This window comes from Salarias fasciatus, chromosome 16 (genome assembly GCF_902148845.1).
Source record: "Salarias fasciatus chromosome 16, fSalaFa1.1, whole genome shotgun sequence".
NCBI classification, from domain to species: domain Eukaryota; kingdom Metazoa; phylum Chordata; class Actinopteri; order Blenniiformes; family Blenniidae; genus Salarias; species Salarias fasciatus.
The window spans coordinates 16853028-16875500 of NC_043760.1; the positions used below are offsets into that span (position 1 = coordinate 16853028).

Here is a 22473-nt window from a genome sequence, read left to right on the forward strand (position 1 = left end):
CTCAGAACTGTCTGTGGCTCTCTCTCTCTCTCTCTCTCTCTCTCTCTCTCTCTCTCTCTCTCTCTCTCTCTCTCTCTCTCTCTCTCTTTGCCTTGCTCTCTTCACCTCTTTTAGAGAGACACAGACTATTTATGGAACAAAAATTAAGAAACTCAGGCAGAAAATAAGGAACTGCATCGTGACAGAACATGAATGGAAAAAAATAATGAGATTAAAGTCAGACAGCTTTCAATTAGATTCATTCCCTTTCTTCTGTTAACCCCTCTTTTATTTATGTTTTTTATATTTTTCATTCAAAACCAGCACAACCTAATTCAACAATCCAATCTTTTATGGCAAAGAAAATAACAAGCACATGAATAGCGCTTATATTTTAAATGCATCTATATATTTTTTTTCTCAATAAATGCAGCTATACACTGAAAATGCATCTTGTGTGACAACCATGATCCTGACAGTCTCACAACTAATGAGGCATTGCTTTTTGAAACTGAACAGTGAAGGAAAACATCGAAATGCAACATGAAAAAATAGCCGTCTTTTTATAAAACTGTTTTGTTTCCAAAGTGTTGACAGGTTGACATGGCAGGATTCTGCAGTAGTGTTATATAACAGTCTCCCAGTGCTGTGTTGCGAGCCTTGTCTTTGTTATTAAGATTCAGCCCAGGTCTCCAGCATATCTGTCTGCTCGCCTGCTTTCTGCATTCTTCTCCAATGTGTCTCTATAGTAACGGGAAGGTAAGTGAATGAGAGCCCGGCAATGTGTGCTGTGCTGAGCTGAGCTGGGCCGAGCATGGGTTGAACCGCTGCACAGCACATACATGCTGCAGTAATCAATAAAAGACATGCACACAGTACATGGACGTCTGTTGGTGCAGGCATGTCTGTGACTCCTCCATATGCAGCCACACAGCTGCCTCTGCTGTGCATTGTATTTCACTCCACTTGGCTTTTCTCCAGACTTCAGTTCATCTCAATGGACTGAATGAGTCTTAAATTTGATATTTGCAAACTGATTTAAGTGAGTTGAATGTCATTCTGTTTCCAGTATTGCAACTCAAACACAATAAAGGGACACAGCTGAGTCTGTTTTCTTCAATTTTCCACTTGCACCAAATGTTTAATGTTTGTTTAATGACAATTTAGACAAAATATATATCTCTTCTTTGCACTAAACCTGTATGATGCAGTATATTTGTTTAGATCCATTGGATAAATGCAGTCAGGAGGAGGAAGAAGAAGGGTAAAAGTAGGAGTCTGTGAAATTAAATGAACTGAGAACTTCACAAAACACACTCATAGGTTAAAGAATGTAAATTATCTACCACAACAAAATAATTTAATGGGGTATTGTTTTACATTATAAATAATTTGTAACTTTTCATCCATATGTCTGAAACAAATAGACCAATGTTATTTAAAATGATAGTAGCAAATGGCTTTGGTCAATGACCTTCAAATAACCTTTTCAGATAGATTTTAGCTCTTCCCCTGTCAGATCCTTTCATCAGTATTAGCAGGAAGCTCTGTATTGATTTCCATTGTGTACCTGGAAGACGTTGAACTGTTAACCTCTCATATTCCAAACCAGCTTGAATGATCTATAATTGTGTGCTTTTTAATTTACACATTTTCAAGCTCTTTGTGAACATATCTCCAAAAATAATTTTCTGACCAAAGGCAACTCAAGATAACAATTCCTCCACGATGTTCAGATACATTTGAGTTGTCTTTAACTTGGATTAAACTTACTCAGTGAGAACATCTCCATCACTGCCTTCTTTCACCAGTGTTGAATCACCAGAGCTGTAAATGACCAAGTCTTACAACTTCTTAGAAAGCTGATCGTACCATGCTATGCCCACATCTCTTACCACATGACTGACTGAGCTTTCAGCTCCTCTCCTCGGTTCTCATTTTTATGTGGGAAGCTGAGATCCTTGACCTTTGAGCAGCAGAAACATCTCTGAACTCCAAATGAATATACTGGACTTTTAAGATTGACTGATTCACTCTGATCAAAATAACATTTCTGCATGCCACCGTTTGTGAGTGCCACACAGCGCTGACACCTCAGCTTTCTCACTCCAGTAGCACACCATCAATACATCCTGAACGAGGGAAAAACAGCTATACTTTTCAGAGATGTAACTTGTGACTGTAATAAATTAGGAAGTGACTAAGTGGCACTGCGCTGCCTTTAGCATCAGGTTTTAAACTTCCCTACACCCTGAAATTTCCTTTAATTATTAGATTTTGACTGATGTAGATTTAAACTGGGGGGGCATTCTCTTCCATATTTCACTTGTGTGGTCTCAGAAAGAAAAACACTGGATGTTATTAACGCTGTGTGCTTCTCCTTTGCTTGTCTTCAGTCCTCTCTACAGACTATCTTGTAAGTGCCTTTAGCTGTGCAGTGGAGGGTTCCTGATCCTGTGAGCATGCACCGTGTTAGATTGTTTGTTGTTTCCCATCCTTTTTTCTATCGTTACTATCCAATAGCCTCAATCTGTCAAACAGATGGCCACCACCTCTGAGTCTGGTCCTACCGCAGGTTTCCATCTGTTGAAAGGGAGCACTTTTTCTCCCCACCATTACCTCGCCTGCTTATGTGAATCAGCAAACTGGCAATCATTTATTTTTTCCTGTAAGATCTTGACTAAAATATGTTTGGGTTTGTGAGATGGTAATGCCACAGTTCACCCTGTATAGATAGAAGAAAACAAGCCCAGCAGAATTGTTTGTTTGTCTGGGTAAATTCTATGAAAGGGTCTGAATTTGACAAGAAATCGTCAGACTGGCAGGCTGACAAGCAACTAAACATAAACATCAACAAAAAGCCTGTAGTTTCGTCTCCTCTAATACTGTATAGGAAACATTTTTCTCCATGCATGTGTGTTTGCAGTCCTTATCTTCTGGCTTTTCTTCCCTCTCTCTTGAAATGGGATTCTCTCTGACGTGACAACTGTCATCTTCACCTGTGTGGAAAAAGGCCAAATGCGGACCAACTGAGGCTACACCCAGTGGGGATTATGTCTATTTTGCTGTCCTCTTGCTACATAACCACCAGGCTAATCTCTCTAACTAGATTACTCCAACACTGAGTCGCAGTGAGAGGTCTTTGGTCTTATACCGAAGGCTGGCTGGACAAACAATAAAACTTTGCTGAAGTTTACTTCTGTGATTTTTATCTTAGAGTTTTTTGCTGAATTTTTCACTACATAACAGGAATTATTGTCTTGTCTGAGAAATCTTTTAATTTGTATATTATGAATTATGTAATATTAATTGCTCCATTCATCACACACCTGTAAAGTGTCCATTGTTATTTTGTCCTCTCTGCCGGTGAATCATCTCACGCTGAATGAATCTGCATGATTATTCACCCTCTTCTAGTTTTATGTAACAGCCAAACTCCAGACTCAGGTTTAGATATGCAGAGGTGCTCCAGTTTGGGGACATTATCTAAATTGACAAATTGAAATTCAAGTGAGCTGTTGCTGGTGTCCCGAGCTCAATCTATTTACCACCACTCAGGTATTGGCTGGATTTCAGTTCTCAGTACAACCGGTAAGAAAATGTTGCAGGATTTTGTTCAGTGTTCATTTTTACTGCTCCACCATTTTCACCACCAAGAAGCAGTAGTAACTTAGTAGTAGTAACTTGTATGAGATGCATCTTTTATCAGAACTGTTGTGGAATAACCTGTAATGTGAACTATTTTAATTAACACATTACTGCGCTTAACTCAGTTACTATAATTAAAATTTCCCCGAGTGTCTTCCTTATTAACTTTATCATTTATGTGAACAGTTTGAAAGCTGTTGTCTCTTTCTTTCCTGTTGCCTTTAGTTTTAGAAGACATTACCCTGCTCACACAGTGCTGAATATAGACTTACAGCCACTGATTTTGTGTTTATGAGACATGTCTGCTGTACTCTGCACAGTGGAAGTATATCTCAGCTGCTTTGTTGCTGCTGCTGATTCTTCTCGGGTTTCTTTGAAGAACAGGTCTTTTGCCAATGCATGCAAAAGATTTTATCCAAATTGCAGAGCTTTAACAATGACAGATAAACTCCCAGTTTTTGGGCTTGAGGGTTCTTTTTCTGTGTAGAGTTTGCATGTTCTAGCATTGCTTTTTTTTTTTTTTTTTTTTTTTTTTTGGTTTGGGGGGTATTCAGGCTTCGTTGCTTCTTTTCCCGGAATACACAAGCAGCTGTGTTATAGTAGTAACCCTCAGTGTTATTAAAGGTTTTTTGTGTGTCCAGTCATGTTGGTGACTGATAGAAAAGAGGTACAAAGACATATACAAATTGCTTTCTCTTGCTTTCTCTCACTTCTCCTCCATCTCTTTTCGTTACCTCTTTGATTCTCTTTCACATCTCACATCGCTTTCTGTCACCCTTCCCTTTTCTTCTCAGTCTATTTCAGCACCATGTAGGTGTGCTGTTCTAAATTAGCTGAGCCTTCATTACCACTTTCGCTGGCTGGGAGAATGACTCACTGGCTGCAACACTTCACACTAAGCAACACGAGGCTGACAGGCTGCCTCGCTGTGTCCCAATAAGGCGCTGCTGGGACAAATAGATCTCTTTTTTAAGTGGCTCATACATATAAGCAGAAGACAATCACATCTAGATATACTGAAGACGTCAGTGTACTCAGTGCACTTTAGTTTTTATAACCAGTTTTGTGGTTTTACCCTCTTTAGTGTTTTTTATCAGACAGAAAATTACTGTTGGTGTTCTTAGATACAAACACACCCTAAAATGTAAACTGTGTCATTTTGATTGATTCCCTCACTAAGTCACCTGCATATTAAAAAAAAGACAATTCAGAGTCACTATTTAATCTAACAAGGAGGCATTCGGTACAAGAACAGAAGCTGGACAACAAGATGAGCCCACAAAGGCACAGGGGAGAACATGCAAACTCCAGACGGAACAGCCAGCGCCAGAAAGTGAACATATAGCTGTGAGGTGAGCAGGTGTGAAAGTAACCAATTACAAAGCGTTCGATATTTCAATTGTTTGGTATCCTAAAATTTAAAAATAAAGTAAATCATTACCGAGTAAGCGCACAATCAGAATTATGGACAGAAACCAGAGTCCTTCAGGGAAGCGTTGCTTCAACAGGGAAAACATGCAGCCTTCACATAGGAAATCTCCCCAAACCCACTGTGGAGTCAAAAGTAATGAACGCTCTGCAGCCTGCGTTTCCTGACCAAAAGGTTGATTTTAAGGGTGATGAGGTGTTATATTTGATATGAATACACCTCGACAAGCGTCACAATCCGAGTGATGCAGGAAACACTCAGAAATGAAGGCCACTGAAGTGTTAGACGTGTGAATTTGAGTGACATAACATCATTCATTTCCTTCTTCATAACTCACACTGAAGTTTCATTTCAAATAAATGTGCTGCCAGGGAACATACTGTACGAGTCATGAGATGTGTCTCGTACTCCTCCTCCTCCACCTCCTTCGTGTTTTTCCTCTCGCTCGCCAGTCTTCTGCGTTCACACTGTTAATCCTGTGGCTCGCAGGAAAACACCCACCTTGCTGGTTATGCAAGAAGACAGAGGATGAGGATCAGCAACAATAGGGCGCAGCAGATTAGTGGCGAAGCGGCTGGCAGTGTGAAGACAGTGACGACGGTGATGTTGTGGAAGTGATTCAGTCCCTGTGGACTTTCCAACAGTCCTATAACAAGCTCAGTCTGGAGGGTGAACGCCAGGGAGACACATCTCCCACATCTCCCCTGTGCGTGCGTGTGTGTGTGTGCGCGCGTGCGCGTGCATATTAGATTAAGTGTGCTGGTGTGTTTTTTAAAGGGCTAAAGCAGCAGAGAGACAGAAAGAGACTCAGTTGTCAGTAGCGACCAGCTTGCTTCCCTATTGCTATTCAGGACACACACACAAGCACTCAAACACTGCTGTAGTGAATAACTGACCCTCTCAATACCACCACCAACACCACCACCATCACCCCTCACCCCCCCACCCCTCTCTTTCCAACTCTCTCTCACTTTCCTCTGTTTGCTCCATCCTCGTGGATTAATGCTCACAAGCTTTACAAATTGATCACCTCTTACAATACAGAGCATTAAATCACCACCCATCACCCTCCTGAGGTGAAGATCTAACAAGACTGCTATTTTCTTTCCCCTGCGTGTGAGTTGGGCTCTGAACTGCTGTCTTGTCTCTATTGTCTGATAAAACACGGTGCGGACATACTCAGATCTTTGCAGAATTACACTGTCATGAAACCGGATTTGAGGTTAATCTGCCATTAGCAAATGCTTTTATGTTCTGTATCAGACCAGCTCTGCTGTCACACAGTTATGTAAACTGTGTCTCAGACTTTGATGGACCTTTGGCGCCCCCACGTGGTTGATATCTCTTATTGTTGCCCTCCTCTTTGGGCTGCAGCAACACCAGTGAGATGCCTCATGAAAGATGGACGACAAAAGGTAATACCTGAAAAATCACGTTTTGAAGTGTTAAGAAGATCGCAATGTACAAGTATCTTCACAATTCAGTAAAGTTTTGTTAAGCTATTCTATTTAAAAGCCACCATGTGGATATATTCTGTAAATATTATTTGGTACTCTGGGAGGCACCAGTGAGTAACTATTCCTTCTAAGATAAAGTAAATTGCTCTAAATTGTTACGAAGTAATACTATTTCAAGTCCGCAGCATGTTGTTATGACACAATATTATAAGATTATTATATAATTAGTAGACTTTGTTAAAATACTCTTATGAATTTAAGGGTTTTCTCTCGATATTGCACAGCCTACTGTACTTTTAAAATAGAGTAATACAGAAAGCAGGTGTCAAAGGGTTCTTTAGAGTTAGCAGAATGTTAACACAATGACCAAGCTGCTCCCTCTTTCTAACACACCACTGTTGCTGTCCAGAGGTGAAAAATGATTTCTACTCCATTATTAATTATTAATTAGATTATTCAGGTACCTGCACTTTACTAGAGTTGCCTCTGACAAATCTCTGTACTTTCAACTTCTTCTTGTCTTCAAACTTTCTTTTTTTTTTCTTCAATCAGCTAATTGGAGGATTTTTTAAAATCACGTGGAACAGAGAAGATGCACAATGATGAAGACACATCAACCAACGTTTAATATGACAAGACTTCCTGTTTCTATTTCAAAAATTAAACTCCAAAACAAAATAAAAAAAAAATACGTTGAAATATACATCATATTGTTTTAAAGTCTGACCAGGTTTATTCCCTTTTAATGAGAGAATATTTACTTTATGACTGAAAACATTATCAATGTCATTGATATATTTTAACATAGTACAAATGTCTTTTTTGAACTTTTGTACTGAAGTATGCTTCAGAGCACACTTTATAGATCAGAATAAAGTTTTATTATTCTTCGTTTATCATTGCATGAAGTTACATGCAAACCCTGGTGGAAAGACAATTTGAGCTCCCTGCAGGTTATGAAGGTTTTTATATCAACGTGATTCAGCAGTGACACAGGCAGTAAAATACAAGGTAAAAGGACACGAACATATTGACAAGTAAGCCCTGTTATAACAGTCTGGATTTTATTGACTTGATTCGTTTGTCATTGGTTACAATTGTTTAATCACAGCATGGTTCTGTGTAAATGAACACAATCTATTTCACTTTAAAATTACTTAAAGGCAGATCATTCTGCCTACTTCTACTCTACAGTATTTACAGAGAGGTTGATGAATTCACAGTATAGTATGCAGCCTATTCACAAAATACAACTCTGTGCACTGCACGTTTTTTCTATTGTTATTGCATGTGGATCAGGTATGATGTCCCTATAAATACAGTGTGCAGGATTCTCATCTGTGAGCAAACCAGGACTTAAAGTGAACGGACTGTACATATTAGCTGACAGCTTTTTCTTTTCTTTTTTATCAAATTAAATTAACTTCAAATGAAGATCAGTGAAGCACAATTTAACCACTAGATGGTGCTAGTGGTCCATTAATTGCTTTGCACTCGCTTTCCTAAACGGTGCAAATTCAGTTTGCAGCATAGAGCTGTAAATAATGCTTTTTTTTTTTTTTTTGCTCTATAGTTTGCAGTATGTTGCGTTTATAGATGACTGGGAAGTTGTGAAATTTGTCCTTCTAAACATCGAAAATGCGCCTCAAAGTAAAGAAAAGGTGGTTTTATAGGAGGCATAATCGCTGACTGTCTGTTTTCATGTAAACAGGTCCAAAATGGACTTTTCCAGCTGTAAGTCTTCCGAGCTCTCATGCACTGCATTAACGCATTGCTCCTGAAGCTGGTTTATCTATTTATTTTTATTATTCTTTTTTTTTCGCAAATAATGTCCATTTCAGATTTAATTTCTTAAAAAAAAAGAAAATCTACATTGCGCAGCTGTATTGGATAACTTGAGTTTTTTTTTAAGTACAAACTGCAGGATAAATCACACATTCAAATAAATTTCGTGTTTAAACTGTAGAGAATTACATTTTTTTCCCCAAAAAACCAAAATTCCAGTAGTTTAAGTAGCATGCGTCGTAATTGTAATCTTTAAAATTCCTACATGTGGATAAAAACTGGCTGTACATTTTATAATTTTACAAGCTAATCTTAAAGGAATGTATCCTCGCTGTCCTGGTGTCTCAGTGCGCTTTCTGCGGCTCTGCAGCAGGCAGTCAGTTGTAGTGGTTGTTGATGTTGCTCAGGCTGTTGATGTTGTTGACGCAGCTGATGTGGGACGGAGACACGGTGCCGAACGGCCCCGGCGGCTGCAGGTTGTGGCTGTGGTACAGAGCCGCGGAGGGGGACCCGGGCCAGTAGGAGAAGCCCGAGGGCCCCACGCCGGGGGCCACCAGGTTGAGTTTGGAGATCCCGGAGAAGGGGATCGGGGAGAAGTTCCCCTGGAACTTGTAGATGGCCTGCTCCGTGGTGGACGGCTGGCACACCTGCGCCAGGCCGTGGAAGTCGAACTTGTACGCGTACCTCTTGCCGTGCACTTTGGTCATGATGTTCTTGTCGTAGTAGTAGCGCAGCGCGCGGCTCAGCTTGTCGTAGTTCATGTTGGGCTTGCTCTTGCGCTCTCCCCAGCGCCGGGCCACCTCGTCCGGGTCGATGAGCTTGAACTCCCCGTTGGTTCCCTCCCAGGCGATGCAGGACATGTTGGTGCTGTCGGACAGCAGCTCCAGCAGGAACTGCCACAGCTGGATCTGCCCGCTGCCTGCGAAAACACCAACATCGGATGACAATATGTCCCAAAGCAGCGGTGCGAGGTGTAAATCATGGCAGAAAATCTGCATATTAGAGAAGAAAAAGCGCAAACCCAAAATATCTGGACGGATAAAAACACAGTCGATAAAACATCTTTGGTCAATTAAAGTTTAGTTTATTATCATTCAGATCAAAATCCTTTGTCAGTATAATTAAAAACTGATTTAGCTTAAAATAGATGTACATTCAAAAACCTCGATGCTGGCATTGTAATAATTTATAAATCGCCTTTTCTCTCTCTCTAAGCTTGTTTTATTATCAGTTTACCGCTCCGTTTCAAAGTAATTATCTTTTTCTCCCAGACTATATAATGTGTAATATTCAAGACGATTTGTTTAGAAATTAAACTCAAAAATATTAAAAATGGAATTCGAGCTGTTGTATAAATGATAAACAGCAATGCATTGTAATTCGCACGAGCGATTGATGTTTATTTTTTTCCCCTGGATGAAAGATTTTGTGTAAAGCTACATATCTTTTTTGGGAAAGTTTAATAGCTTCCGAATTTAGGTTTTGTTTTGCTTTTTTCTTTTCGTTTGCTTGTGTGTGCGATTTATCTAAGCAGTTATTTTTTCATTCATCACTGAAGACTGAAAATTACGCACAGGTTTTTGAGTTGTGGTGCTTTCATATTTGGTTATTTTTGTTACATTTAAGTAAATCCTGGATGTGAAATAATTTTGTTCATTAAATCTTTAGTCTGGATCTTCAGAATAACAGTTATTTTATCAAACGTTATAAATAAACACTTAATAGAAAATCATGATAAAATACTTTATTCCTACAATTCATCCAGTATAACAACTAATTGACTATATAACATTAAAAAAAATCTATTTTTTAAATTTTATGTCACCATTTTTTGTTTTTGGAATAACTGGATGCTTCTTTCCTGAAAGTATTTTAACATGAAATCAAAATCCCATATTTTTCACTGTTTTAATCCCTTTTGAAACGAACATTTTAGTTTCTTTTTTGTTCTTTTTTGCATATTTTGTATTTGAAACATTGCACTCGTTAGTATAATATAATAAACTGAGGCTGTCTCTTACCTTTTTGCACGCCTGTATTTATTGGACCCCAAGATGTTCCTTTGCTTTCTTTCAACAGATTTTCTGTTGGATCTGAAATAAAAACAGAAACATGTTCAACATCCTAAAAATGCGACAATGGGTAGGTGTGTGCCTTCAATCTTTTTATATTGGCTGCATTTGAAATCATCACGACACTCCTGCCTTGCTGGGGTTAAATTAAATCGAAAATAAGTCTCTTGTTCAATGAAATTTACAAAGCATTAAATATAATTTGTATTTCTCGGAGATACAATTCATCATCCAGCCCAGAGCAGTTGCCGAAAAAGTCTCCCAGTGTTGCTCAACTGATGCCCAGACCATCATTTCAAGTTGAAAATGGCTTAAAATTCCGAAAATCTGAAACAAATTGCGAAACAGATTAAAAATCCTAATTGCATCCAGGTCCGGCAGGAGTCTAATGCGTGAAGCGTGTCGTCTTTGCGGTCTCCCCCTGCGAGAAGCCAGGAAACGCGTCCAGGAAAAAGGATTTCCGATTTCCGACAAAAGAGCAGACGGGCTTTCAGATTGAAAAGGCTGAACAATGCTGTGCCCTGGAAATGGAGCGCCGACGTCCGCGGGACTCCGACACCCGGCAGAAAAACTCAAAAATCAGATCATAATGGGTTATTTCTACCATTCTTTAACGGGGCAAAACGACGAACCTGAGAGATACATGTTGAACATGAGGTTTCCTCCGCAGTCCTGTCTCATTGTGTTCACTTGTTCAGAAAGGGTTGGATTTCATTTCGTTGGTGGCGGAGGAAAAGATTTTTATTAAACTTTATCTCATAACTGTGATCTGGAATAAATGCGGGTGGACAGATTGAAGTTTCCAGGCAACTGTCACTGGCCCCCATCTCTGAGACAATATTCAGACAGCAATTTCCCCTGGTGCATTGCTTTAATTAAAAGAGCAATTTACCTCTGTCAGCCCGCCTGGTGCCCACAATAAAAAGAGGCCGATAGAAATTCGGCCCTTATCAATCCGCCATCACAGTTTAATAAAGTTTCCGCGTTAAGATCTGAGTTTCTATGGTGAATTGAAGTGTTTGACATGGAAACCAGTTCAGATCCTCCTCACTTTTCCGCCCCTTTACCTCTCGGCAAACAGCAAAGGCCTATTTCATGTTGGAAAAAGAATATTTACCTTCACAAACACGCTCCAGTGGGCACGGGAAAACAAGAACATTTCATCCCCCCAAGACCGTCTCTGTGTGGCTTTGGGGTTATATGGCCTCAATCTGAGGGTAATGAGGTCGTAACTCTAAATCAAGGCTTCTGATGCTGACTGACCTTATCATGTCCTTTAAAAAAAAATAAAAAGACAGCAGTAGACTGTAGGAAAGTGTGGTTTTGACTGTAAATGCGTGGTCTAACAAAGCTTATACTGATGAAAAAAATAGTAATAAATAATCTATAATAATGAGATGTTATCTAAACACAACGCTGAATTACTGAAACTGAGGAGTTTTCCATCTTTATGCCAATGTGTCACATTTTTACTCACTTTGTTGTTATTGTGCGATTTGCAGGATGTGGTGGGAGGATGGATCCATATCTGCTTAACTATTGTTCAATGGCATGAAGCATCATTAAAGCAGCTCCATCTGCAAACTGAACAAAATAGATCAATCAGGAGACAAACATAAGGGCCACGGACCAAAAGCGGCCCACCAGAGGGTGTGTTTTACTAAAGAACACGACACTGAGAGCTGAACAGCAGATGGCACAACTCCCAGTAATGATGCAGGCAGCAGTGTTAATGCAAAAGAGCATTGGCATTAAAAACATGCAGCTTAAGAAGACAGTGTGGAGAAACAGAAGCTGCTGTTGCAGACATTTCCACAGAAATAGGCCTATCCTTATTTATAAGGTATAATGAGAACTGGGACAACTGTGAAGACTAAAATGACCGCCCTGACCAGTTATCTCAGACTGAGTAGAATATTTGAATTCCGGATTCTGTTTTTACAAAATGAAAGATGTGCTTGTCGACAGCAGTCCAGATGGCAAATATGTTAGCAGAGTTTGTCAGAGGTTTGAGTTGGTACAATAGTTAAGTTACTCCATTAGACACAGCTGAAAGGCAGAAACAGGAAGCTGTAATGAAACTGTAAAGCACTTTACGTTCAAATAAAAAGAAGCTTTATTCTTTCCACTTCATTGCTCTTTTATTTGATGTTCTTTCATTCACTCCTCATGCTGTCATCATCATAAACATGGTTCCTCTTCTTACAAATTGCATCTTTTCATATAGTTATAATGCATAACACTGGCACTGTGGTAAGAATATTTTCAGCACAGATTTAATGAGATTAATCCTGTAACATTTGATCCTGTCACTCTTTATTCTGTGTTTCATTGTTTGTACTTGTGGTCACAGTGGTTTCAAAGTATGTTGCTTTTGTGCTTTAGGTAAAAACAACAATAAATTCATTCAATATATCAGTGACATACATTTTTTTTCTAAAGTCATCTAATCAAACAAGCTAATTTGCATTGAAGGAAACAAATAGATAAAAAAAAATCTGTGAATAAAAATTGATAGAAAGTTGTTTTTGAGTTTCAGACTACAGAATGTCTGCTGTTCGCTCAACTCAGGATATCTGCTGTATTTTTGGAATTGTTTTCATCGCCAGGTATGTTCAGTGTTCAAGGAAGGATATCAATAAAGTACCAGCTGTGGATCGTTGGAAGAGTAGGTCTTCTCTCAGGCAAAAGGTTGCAAGTTCGATTTCCTATCTGTCCACACTGAAGTGTCCTTGAGCAAGACACTGAACCCCAAACGGCTCTCAATGGATGAACTGAACAGTTGCTTGGCATCTTCCTCCATTGGTGTGAGGTGGAGAAAAAGTGCTGCAAAAGAGAAATTAACCTTAACAGCATAAAAAATACAAGTAACAAAAAAATAATTGTTCATGTTGTACCTTCTGCAATCCTTATGTGCGTTTCCTATTTTTATCATATTTCACAATACTTGTCTTTTTCATATTTCTCATATTTCTGTCTCAAAAATCAAAACATGTTTAATAAATACAAAAAAGACAATAAAATGCTTGATTGATAAAATGCCATAAAGAACAGGACATCCACAAATCTCAGAGAGTGTGAGCAACTTTATTTCTTCGCATAACAAGCAGTGCATTTGTGAAACCCTCAGGACACACATACTGTACATGGTAAAACAACTCCTTACACATCACATCCACATTCATTTCTATCATTAAACTACAATTTAATCCCATTCAGGTGGTTTTTTTTTCACAGTATAAAGATACAACATATGTTATGGTCTCAGTGTTGGCTGCACTGAGGGTGAACGATCTGCTAATTATTAAACATTTCTCTAATGGCTCACCAAAGACAGCACAAGGAACAATGCAACAGGCTAATATGTAACAACTTTAACTATTTAATGTATCATGGTCATGCATACTGCAGAGCATGAAAGTCATTTTAAATACACTAATCCAATCCACAGAGTCAGTTTGCACATGCATTAACATAAAAACTGGTTTTGCACGATGACTCATTGGATCCACATTATCGAAAGAATTATGCTGCAACATAAAATGCAAAGACTTGTCCTTCCTGCTTATAAGATCAGGAGAAGATCAGATTGCAGTGCTCATTATTGAGTAGAGTATTGTTTGTCCTCCATTCCCGGCTGAAAGGCGTTTAGTCTCTGGCGTCCCAGGCTTGCTTTAGCTGCCTGTGTCCATGTAAAAGTCGCAGGCAACTTAAAACAAGCCTGGAGAGCCAGACTGTGTCTTTGGTGAAGCGGTTGAGGAAAGGTCGCCTTCTTCCAGAGACCAGTGTAGCCAGAAAACAACACATGAAGAAATGAAAATACATGTTTTCACAAGATAAACGTAATGTAGTGGATGCAAATTGTCTTAAAATATATATCTTTAAAATGGACATTAAAAGAAAAAGTATGATTGCAGTTGTTTCACATCATGCTTGTTTTTTGCACATAAACTAAGATGGTAATTTAAATGTTTCAGTTGGTTTATAGTTTAACTGAGCCATTCGACACTGCAAAAAACAACAGCAATCATTTTTAGATCAAAACGTAAAAAGTTCTTTCAGATTAAGATGCACTAATCTTCTGATCTACAGAGCAATCGCTGCTATAAAACTATTTTCCCTAAGTTATCATCAACAAGTGCAGAGTACTCAGCTTACCTTGCAGCTCTGAGCAGCACCCCTTCCTGTGTCTTGCTACACTACTCAAGTTTCCTCCAGTGCAACAGCTTTAATCAGTCTGCAGAGGAATGTATGTTTGAGAAAGGTGTGTGTGTATGGTTACACATTTATTAAAAGATCCTGGTCTTTTGGGTGTGGGACCGCGAGCGAGTGAAGGCTTTTGGGTGTGTAACACGGAATCCTACGTCCTGAACCAACAGGAGGTGTGTGTGTGGAGGTAAACACACTCCAGGATCCCAGTGTGTGACTGTAAGATAAACACAGCAGGGGTCATATTAGAATAAACAAACAATTGTCAGGCTTCTCCTGTCACATGCAGTACTGACGTGTAGCTTGTAAAGGGAAATCATCTCTCGATGCTCGAACTGAATTTGTAGTAATTTAAAGTTTATTCCACAAATCCCTTGTTGAGTTCATGATCACATCGATTTTGTAAATTTAGATGAACAGGAAGTTTTGTGAACTGCAGCTTTGAAACCAGCCAAATGATTCACCTCTCAACAGCAACAAATGTCACTGAATGAAAAAAGTTAAAGGGTTGGGGTTAAATAACTTTTAAATAACTGACTCCCCTGAGTTCAGTTAAATCTCCAAACATGTGAAATAGAAAGAACATGATGACATATAAAACTCTGCTTTAAGTAGACTGATCTCTTTGACCACATGACTTTATAAGAAGGAGACACGTGAATGAGATAGATTAGAGAGCCATGCAGGAAGTACAGCAGGAGAGGCTGAGCTGGAAGTAAAGCCTTTTAATGTAGATAAATGGATAATTTACTAATAATGCAGGAAATGAATGAAATTATTCCAGCAACTGAAATAACAAAGAAAAATATTTTTTTCACAGCTAGTATCAAGCTATACAACAAAGTTGCAAGTAAAACCAAAATATATTTTGTCAAATAAAGCAAAAATCGATTTTCTATGGCAAAATTAGACACCATGCATGGCTGCACAGTCATATGGCTGTTAGAGAATGTCTGTAGTTGGAATCCATTGGGCTTCTGGTCCTTTCTGTGTGGAGTTTGCGTGGTCTCCCGCAGTCCAAGATCATTTCAAAACTGCCCGAGGTGTGAGTGTCATAGACCAGTGACTCATTCAGGGTGTACCCTGCCTTTGCGGATAGCCGGTTGGTTTCAGCCGAACCCCGCCACCCCTGTGATCCTTGTTGGGATGAAGAGATAAAGAAGTTGGGAGATAGATTCTGCGTCCGTCAGACATCTTTCCTATTGTGAAACACGGTGGTGGCAGCATCATGTTGTGGAGGTGCTTCTTTACAACAAACCTCAAACTGTTTATTTATTTAAAGCGCTTTTTAAAATAAAGTTTTCATTTATTACATCATCATCTGGATCACCTGTGGAGAGATTTCACTTTCATACATTCAAAACAGTGAAGCAACTGAAAGTTTTGTACTATTCTCTGCAATGTTTTTATTACAAAACCACAGCACCCACGAGTAGTGGCATTGTCATCCATTGTCATGAAAATCGGATCTATTCTTACCAGTTCGCCTCGAAAGAATGTTTTTGATCTATAGGAAGAAACCAGAGGAACTCACATACATGTGCATGGGAAGAACATGCAGTTAACTCCTAGAAAGGCCTGGCTAGTGTATGAAACCATTACTAGTTCTTACCATGACTTGAGATTTCTCACCACTGCACCAGTGTGCAAACTTTAAAGTATTTGTGTGGAAGAGAGGTTTCTTGAATCATGCTTCAGATCATTTTATCAAACACATCTAGTTTACCATGGGCGCCAAACCACCTGACATGTGGTTTCCATTGAACATAGGAATTATTCTCTTCTCCAGCAGAAAAGTGTATTTGGATTTTAAGCACTGAAAATGAAGCTCTAATAGTCTGGAACAGCAGCAAGGAAAGCCTGTTGTTGAGTGATGGTAGCTTTAACTAAACCAAATAAGAGAAGATGGATCATGAAAATGTGTTTTTCCAGATCTCAGTATCTCAAAGTGTATTTCTTCACAATCACTAAATACCACACTTTTGATTTTTTTTATACAGATTCTCTTTACTGACCGTTGTGACAACTTGGAGTTGAAACAGGTGTAACACAAAATATAGAAACAAATGCAATCTCGTGCTTTGGTTTATTTGAAATAAGAATACAATCTGACAAAAACAATATTACACATCCTAAATGCCTAACAGGATCAAATCTTCACTGAAAAGCTAAATATGTTCTGTAAATAAATACAAAGCAGTATGGAGGGGCAGGGGGGCTCTGGCTTTGCGGTGGTTGTACACATGGAGTGTGACCTATTGTCAAAATCATGGGTACAAATTTGCTTCTATCAACCATCGGCTCTGAGCTTTGATATTTGTTTAAATACAGTGATTAACCTCATTGTAAAAAGGGAAGAAAAGAATACCGACAAACAGTCTCTAGTTTTGAAGAAAAGCCTTTATTTCCTATTCCAAGAACATGCTTTAGCATGGTAGTAGAAGGTATTTAGATATCCATACATGCAGAGCCACAGAGTGCTAGAAAGAGTTTGCCCATCTACTGTTGTGTGACAGTGGTCTGTCCAGGGTTTTATCGTCAAGGAAGCAATCAGAAGGAGAGTTTGGTTTAGTTTTTTCGTTTAGATTTTTTTTCCTTTTCAGGTCAGGTCAGGCAGGCAGAACGAAGGCTTAGTGCTGGATCCTACGGATGGACTGCACCTGGTTGGTGTGAGCCTGGGTGCTGAACTCGTTGTAGTTTCTGTACTCGCCTTGGTGCCTGTCTCTCTCCAGGATGTACTGGTAGCCACGGTAACCAGGGAACTGATAGGCCACCCAGCTGCAGGGAAGAGAGGGAGGGGGCGGGGCGATGAGTCAAAATCAGATCAGGGGATTGGGCAAATTTACAGACACTTCAGCGGACGCCATATGTTTGTTTCAAACATGTTCAGTAAATTTAAAGAGAGAACATTGGTAATTTCATTTAGCCATTCTAACTCTTTAATAAACCTACAAAGACTCAACAAGCAGAGCAGGAATGAGGCTGGAGCTTCCAAAAAAAGGAAAACCAAAAGTGGTAAATGGAGACAAAAAGAGTGGAGAATGTGTGAAACTTACGCTCCTGAGTTGACTTTGATGGAGGGCACCTCCTTGCTGCACCAGCCCATGGCCTGTAGGGAGGGGTAGTCATCGCACATCTCAAACTTACGGCCCTGGAAGTCCTCACACTCGTACAGGGTCACCTTGCTGTCACTGTGGTTCTGCAGAGAAAGATACAAAAATCCTATGATGATGCTGTTGGTGTAGTAACATGCAATAAAGCACATTTTCACCTGCTGTGGAAGAATCAGCAAGGTTACAGTAAAAAAATCTAATCAGGTCTGATTGATTGTTTTCAATTGTCAAAGGAAATAACACGTTTGCAAAACAAAGCTCAAAGAATGAAATCTCCTAAACAAATTAAATTCAAGTAACAGAGTGTGAAAAGAGTTTTAAATACTTCATAACCACATGATTTTGACAACAATGGAATCAGTGGAATGGATTAGTGGAAATTTCACAGGATACATTCACAAGTAAAGGTGAAACAAAGGTAACACAAAAGCAGCATGGGACAAAGCTTGACCAGGAGAAAGATAAAATGTTTGTTTGAACGGGTGAGGTGACTCACAGCGCACTTGATGGGTCTGAAGGAAAGCATGTGCTCGGTTCTGTAGCTGCTGTTTCCGCTCCAGGCCTCATAGCGAGGATAGTCTCCCTTCTCCAGGATAAACTGCTGTCCCTGGAACTCAGGGTACTCATAACCCACCCAGCTGAGGAAGACAAGCAGGGGGAGGAATGTTGTCAGGTGAGAATCAAATATAAATTATAGCATTCAAACAGCAATAAGTTTACACACCTGCCTCTGTGATGAACTGAAGACTAGATATTTCAACTGTAACAGCACTGAAGCGTCATTTTAGTTAAACAGAAGCCGAAATAATAGTTGTAAGTGAAACCAGCCAGCAGCTTCTTTTGTCACTGGGAGCACAAAGCAAACATTAAGCGCGTCTGCTCCTGCTTCCACCACCACTGCTATTACTGCCGCTGTCGCTGCTGCGCCCGGGCCCTCTTATCTGATCGCCAGTCAGTCAGCCATTCTGGCTCACAGCCGCCAGCTGCACACAGCCAACTCATATCAGAAGAGGGTCACACTTGGCCGCGTGCACATACACACACAGAGCCACACACACACACATGCAAATGATGCATGCCACTTAGCAATGTAATAACGCTGCAGGTTGTTATTTATAGTTTTTGTGATGCTCTTTTTTATACTGGTTGTCTGGAGTCGGTGTCATTTGCTCTGATCAGACTTTTTCAAGCAGATTATATTAAAATCTGAGCAGACTGAGGATGTTACCCATGGGACAATCAGCAGGCTTCAGCTCACAACATACAGCATGCTTTTACTCTAAAGATTTCAGAATCTCATAGGGTATGAACTTGGTAAAACTAATCAGGCAGAATTGTCCAGAAAAAAAATCCAAATAGGTGAAAATTTGTATGAATCCAAGGATTGAAGGTAATCAAAAACCGATGGACTAAACAGGAGCGGGTGATCCAGAGGGACCACAGCGGAGTCGACTTACGGTCCGTTCTCGACCTTGATGGAGCGGATCTTGTTGAAGCCCCTCTCCATGATGTTCTGGCACTCCAGCATGAACTCACAGCGCTTGCCCTGGAAGTTCTCCTCCTCCCAGACTGTGATCTTGAACTGGCCCATCTGCTCCATCTGTTGAGTGTTCATGGCTGCTGCTTCTCCCTTGTGGGGTTACTCTCTGAAGAATGCGAGAAGGGCGTTTAGATCCAATACGGAATCAAATCAAAATCTCCAAAAAAACAAACAAACAACAAGAAAACTTGTCTGTCCTTGAAATGACTTTAAAAAAGGAAAGGCAACTTATCAGGAATTAAACTACATTAAACGTGCATGATTAGGCAGTTAACTAGTTGTTCTCTGAACGATTTCACAAGTGTTTATTTTCACCCCGCCAAAAGAAATCCTGTAGAAACTGGGATGATAAGGTCAGTTCACCCTCTAAAGGTGTCAAAAAGCGTGAAGAATTCCACTCATTTGTCATTTTCTCATTTCCGCTGCAGATTTGTCTGTTTCCATACCCTGACATGAAAAAGCATCAGCCAACCCATTAACTGTACTGTGAACTATATTGTGACTGTAATATAGCAGTAAAACGGCAACAAAAATCCTCAAGAAAAGCTTAAAAAACCCCACACTCTTTCTTCTCTGTGGAGCTTCTTGATGACAGACTTTTTTCCTTTTGAAATCTCATTTTATGTTTGAAATAGATTCATATCTCTCACTGGTTTAGGAGAAATGCTTGTGCAGAGTTTACATCTTAAACACAAGCACACCAATAAGGCATCATCTTGCCAGATTTATCCCTTAAAATCAATGTAAAATAATAATTCAGCAATTTTTTTTAAAGCAGAGTATTTCCCTGGCCTCTCTTTTTCTTGACCGCCCTATTCACAGAGCATCCACAGGCAGCCGATTTCCAAGATCAAGACCACCCTGGTGGCTGCCGAGGCCCACCCCAGTCCACAGAGCTGTGCTCCCCCCCCCGACTGCAGCTCCTCACAGCGAAATCTGAGGCGGTGTTGGTATACTTACAGATGGTACTGAGGTGGGACAGATCCAGTATAATCAATGTCGGGGAAGAGACCCTCGCCTGCGTTTTTATAGGGCCAGGCCCCCTGGACCCGAGCCACTCCATTTGCCCCGCAGCCTTGCACACTCAGCAGCTGAGCGGGCCGGCTGAAAGGGGGGCATTAGCCTGGCGCTTTGTGGAGGCTCCAGAGGACCATTGTGCTCAGAGCCCCAAACCGACTTAGTCATCAATATGGCAGCCACGGCCAGTGGCGACCTGACCCAGGACAATACAATGGTAACGCACTGACACAACAGTTTGATTGGTGTGGCAGGATAAAAGACACATTCTGGGAGCTGATCCCCTCTCCGTCGTTCTCTCTGTCTCTCACACACACATACACATAATAACTGCAGTAGGTAAACTGGATCCTTAACTACAGGGGGAGAAAAGGGTCCAGAGAGTCCAGAGGGTCCCTCTCAGACGGCACAAGGCCTGAAGTCAGCTTCATCAGGAAGATGTCTTCCTTTCTACGGCAGATCTGAAAAGCATCGATCTGATGATGGTGAAAAGCAGCAGAGAGACAGGAATCTGAACCGGACTCTTCTGCACTGCCACAGTAGAATATGTAGTTTGAACATTACAAGTGTCATAAATTCACAGTTTGCATAGTCAGGTAGTATGATGTTTAAGTCAAATAACCATAATGAAGAATTTCTGTGTAGCTCATTGATTATTTTTATAGTTACACTGGTAATACTAATGGAAAATGTTAAATGACATCGAAAAAGTATTGAATTTATTTAGGGAAAAAATGCTTTGTTTAATTCATTTGTGGTGGATTCGACTGTAATGGCTGAATGGCAATAAAGATATCAACACAGAAACAAAAATATTAACCGTAAGTGTCTGACTGTTTACAGTTTACAGCTTACTTTTTGAAAGAGTCAGCTTTTAAGATTAATTCTATTTTCAATTACTCTTTTCAATTTTGGGCCTTATTATGTCGACATACAGGACTTAATCACATATATTTGTGTGTTTCCTCTGTTTTAACCTAAATATCAATGGTATGTGAATATCTGTCACAAAACCAATGAGATTTAGAGACACAAAAGATGTGATGAAGGAACAGTTACAGTGAGAAGATCCCTGATTTGATTTTGGGCCTGTGGACACTCTGTTTGTTGTTGGTATGTTCTCTCTGTCTGTAGGATTCTTGTTTTTCCTCTTATAGCAATAAGCGTGTGGAGGAAGTTAATTGGTGACTTTTAGTTGCATGTCAAAGTGTCGTGATGGTGAATACTCCCTCTTTCAGCTCAATCAGCCCCCCTGCAAACAAAGTGGTATAGGAGATGAGCTGATGATCGCACTGGGATGATTTAACATCATGAATGCAAATCGTTCAACATTATGTTATTGTTATTTTATTTTTATCTGATTTCATGATCATGATATTGTTTCTTTGTCATTTTTGGAGAACAGAATCCCAGGCAATGTGGTTCTCCTGAATAGGCTCCATTTGCACAGCTTACAGATTTACAGTTGGAAGAAAAAAAAATAATACAATCAAAGGTGCATAAATAAATAAGGAAAATAGAGAAACTCACATTGCAATTCAAACATTTTTTGAAGATGTGCTTTTAAATGGACAAAGAGAACACAATGCTCATGGCAGGACTTTTTATGAATCAGTGAGGTATTTATCCTTCATCATTGGTGACATCTAGTGGCATTTATGGGTATTACATTAGTTTGGGGCCAATACAGACAGGTGAATCATTTTAATCGTGTGCACGAGATTTAATATACCAATGTGGTGCATTTAAAGGGATCTGCTAGCAGCCAGTTATCAATAAATCCAGACGTAAAAAGGAAAAAAATCCTCCAGACAGTGTGAGCAGCCTGTCTTCACCCAACAAATATACAGTAAAAGATGCCATTTAGACAGCTGTGTGTGTGTGTGTGTGTGTGTGTGTGTGTGTGTGTGTGTGTGTGTGTGTGCATGTTCCACCTGTGCAGCATGTTTACCTGTATGAACAGCTTTCCCATTGTCTTCTGTTAACCCATTCATTGTCTGCCTCCCTGCGTGTGCATTAGAGTGTGTTACCCTGCTTGCCCCCAGAGCAGGTGACGAGCAGGTGAAAGGAAAAGCTTGTATAGACACAGATGTTGTGTGAGTGTGTGTGTGTGTGTGTGTAAAAGGAAAAGGTACTAATATTACTCATGAGGACACAACTGTTGACACAGTGACGTGAGGGGGCCTGCCTCAACCTGACGGAAACCACTTCTTGGGAGTTTTTC

General features: G+C 39.9%; 2 protein-coding genes across 2 annotated transcripts; both read right to left on the bottom strand.

The window, feature by feature from the left end:
- Positions 1 to 7570: 7570 nt before the first annotated feature.
- Positions 7571 to 11051, bottom strand: fev (FEV transcription factor, ETS family member). Its single transcript, XM_030112072.1, has 3 exons — positions 11003 to 11051; positions 10320 to 10391; positions 7571 to 9217 (listed from the first exon to the last, which is right to left on the bottom strand). The coding sequence occupies exons 1-3, from the start codon at positions 11049 to 11051 to the stop codon at positions 8676 to 8678; spliced, it is 663 nt and encodes a 220-aa protein (XP_029967932.1). The 3' UTR covers positions 7571 to 8675.
- A 6099-nt stretch (positions 11052 to 17150) lies between these two features.
- cryba2b (crystallin, beta A2b) lies at positions 17151 to 20325 on the bottom strand. Its single transcript, XM_030111900.1, has 5 exons — positions 20193 to 20325; positions 19150 to 19338; positions 18189 to 18330; positions 17636 to 17778; positions 17151 to 17357 (listed from the first exon to the last, which is right to left on the bottom strand). Exons 2-5 carry the CDS (start codon positions 19305 to 19307, stop codon positions 17210 to 17212), a joined length of 591 nt encoding a protein of 196 aa, XP_029967760.1. The 5' UTR covers positions 19308 to 19338; positions 20193 to 20325; the 3' UTR covers positions 17151 to 17209.
- Positions 20326 to 22473: the final 2148 nt, after the last annotated feature.

What these genes read in the sequence shown, in the direction of transcription:
- fev (XM_030112072.1), bottom strand. Translation starts at nt 11,051, where the DNA reads ATGAGACAGGACTGCGGAGGAAACCTCATGTTCAACATGTATCTCTCA. An exon ending in GTTCAACATGTATCTCTCAG is followed by an intron (nt 10,392 to 11,002) that starts GTTCGTCGTTTT and finishes TTTTTATTTCAG; the next exon opens with ATCCAACAGAAAATCTGTTG. An exon ending in AAATACAGGCGTGCAAAAAG is followed by an intron (nt 9,218 to 10,319) that starts GTAAGAGACAGC and finishes GTGTTTTCGCAG; the next exon opens with GCAGCGGGCAGATCCAGCTG.
- cryba2b (XM_030111900.1), bottom strand. Translation starts at nt 19,307, where the DNA reads ATGAACACTCAACAGATGGAGCAGATGGGCCAGTTCAAGATCACAGTC. An exon ending in ATCAAGGTCGAGAACGGACC is followed by an intron (nt 18,331 to 19,149) that starts GTAAGTCGACTC and finishes TGTCTTCCTCAG; the next exon opens with CTGGGTGGGTTATGAGTACC. An exon ending in TCAGACCCATCAAGTGCGCT is followed by an intron (nt 17,779 to 18,188) that starts GTGAGTCACCTC and finishes CTTTCTCTGCAG; the next exon opens with AACCACAGTGACAGCAAGGT.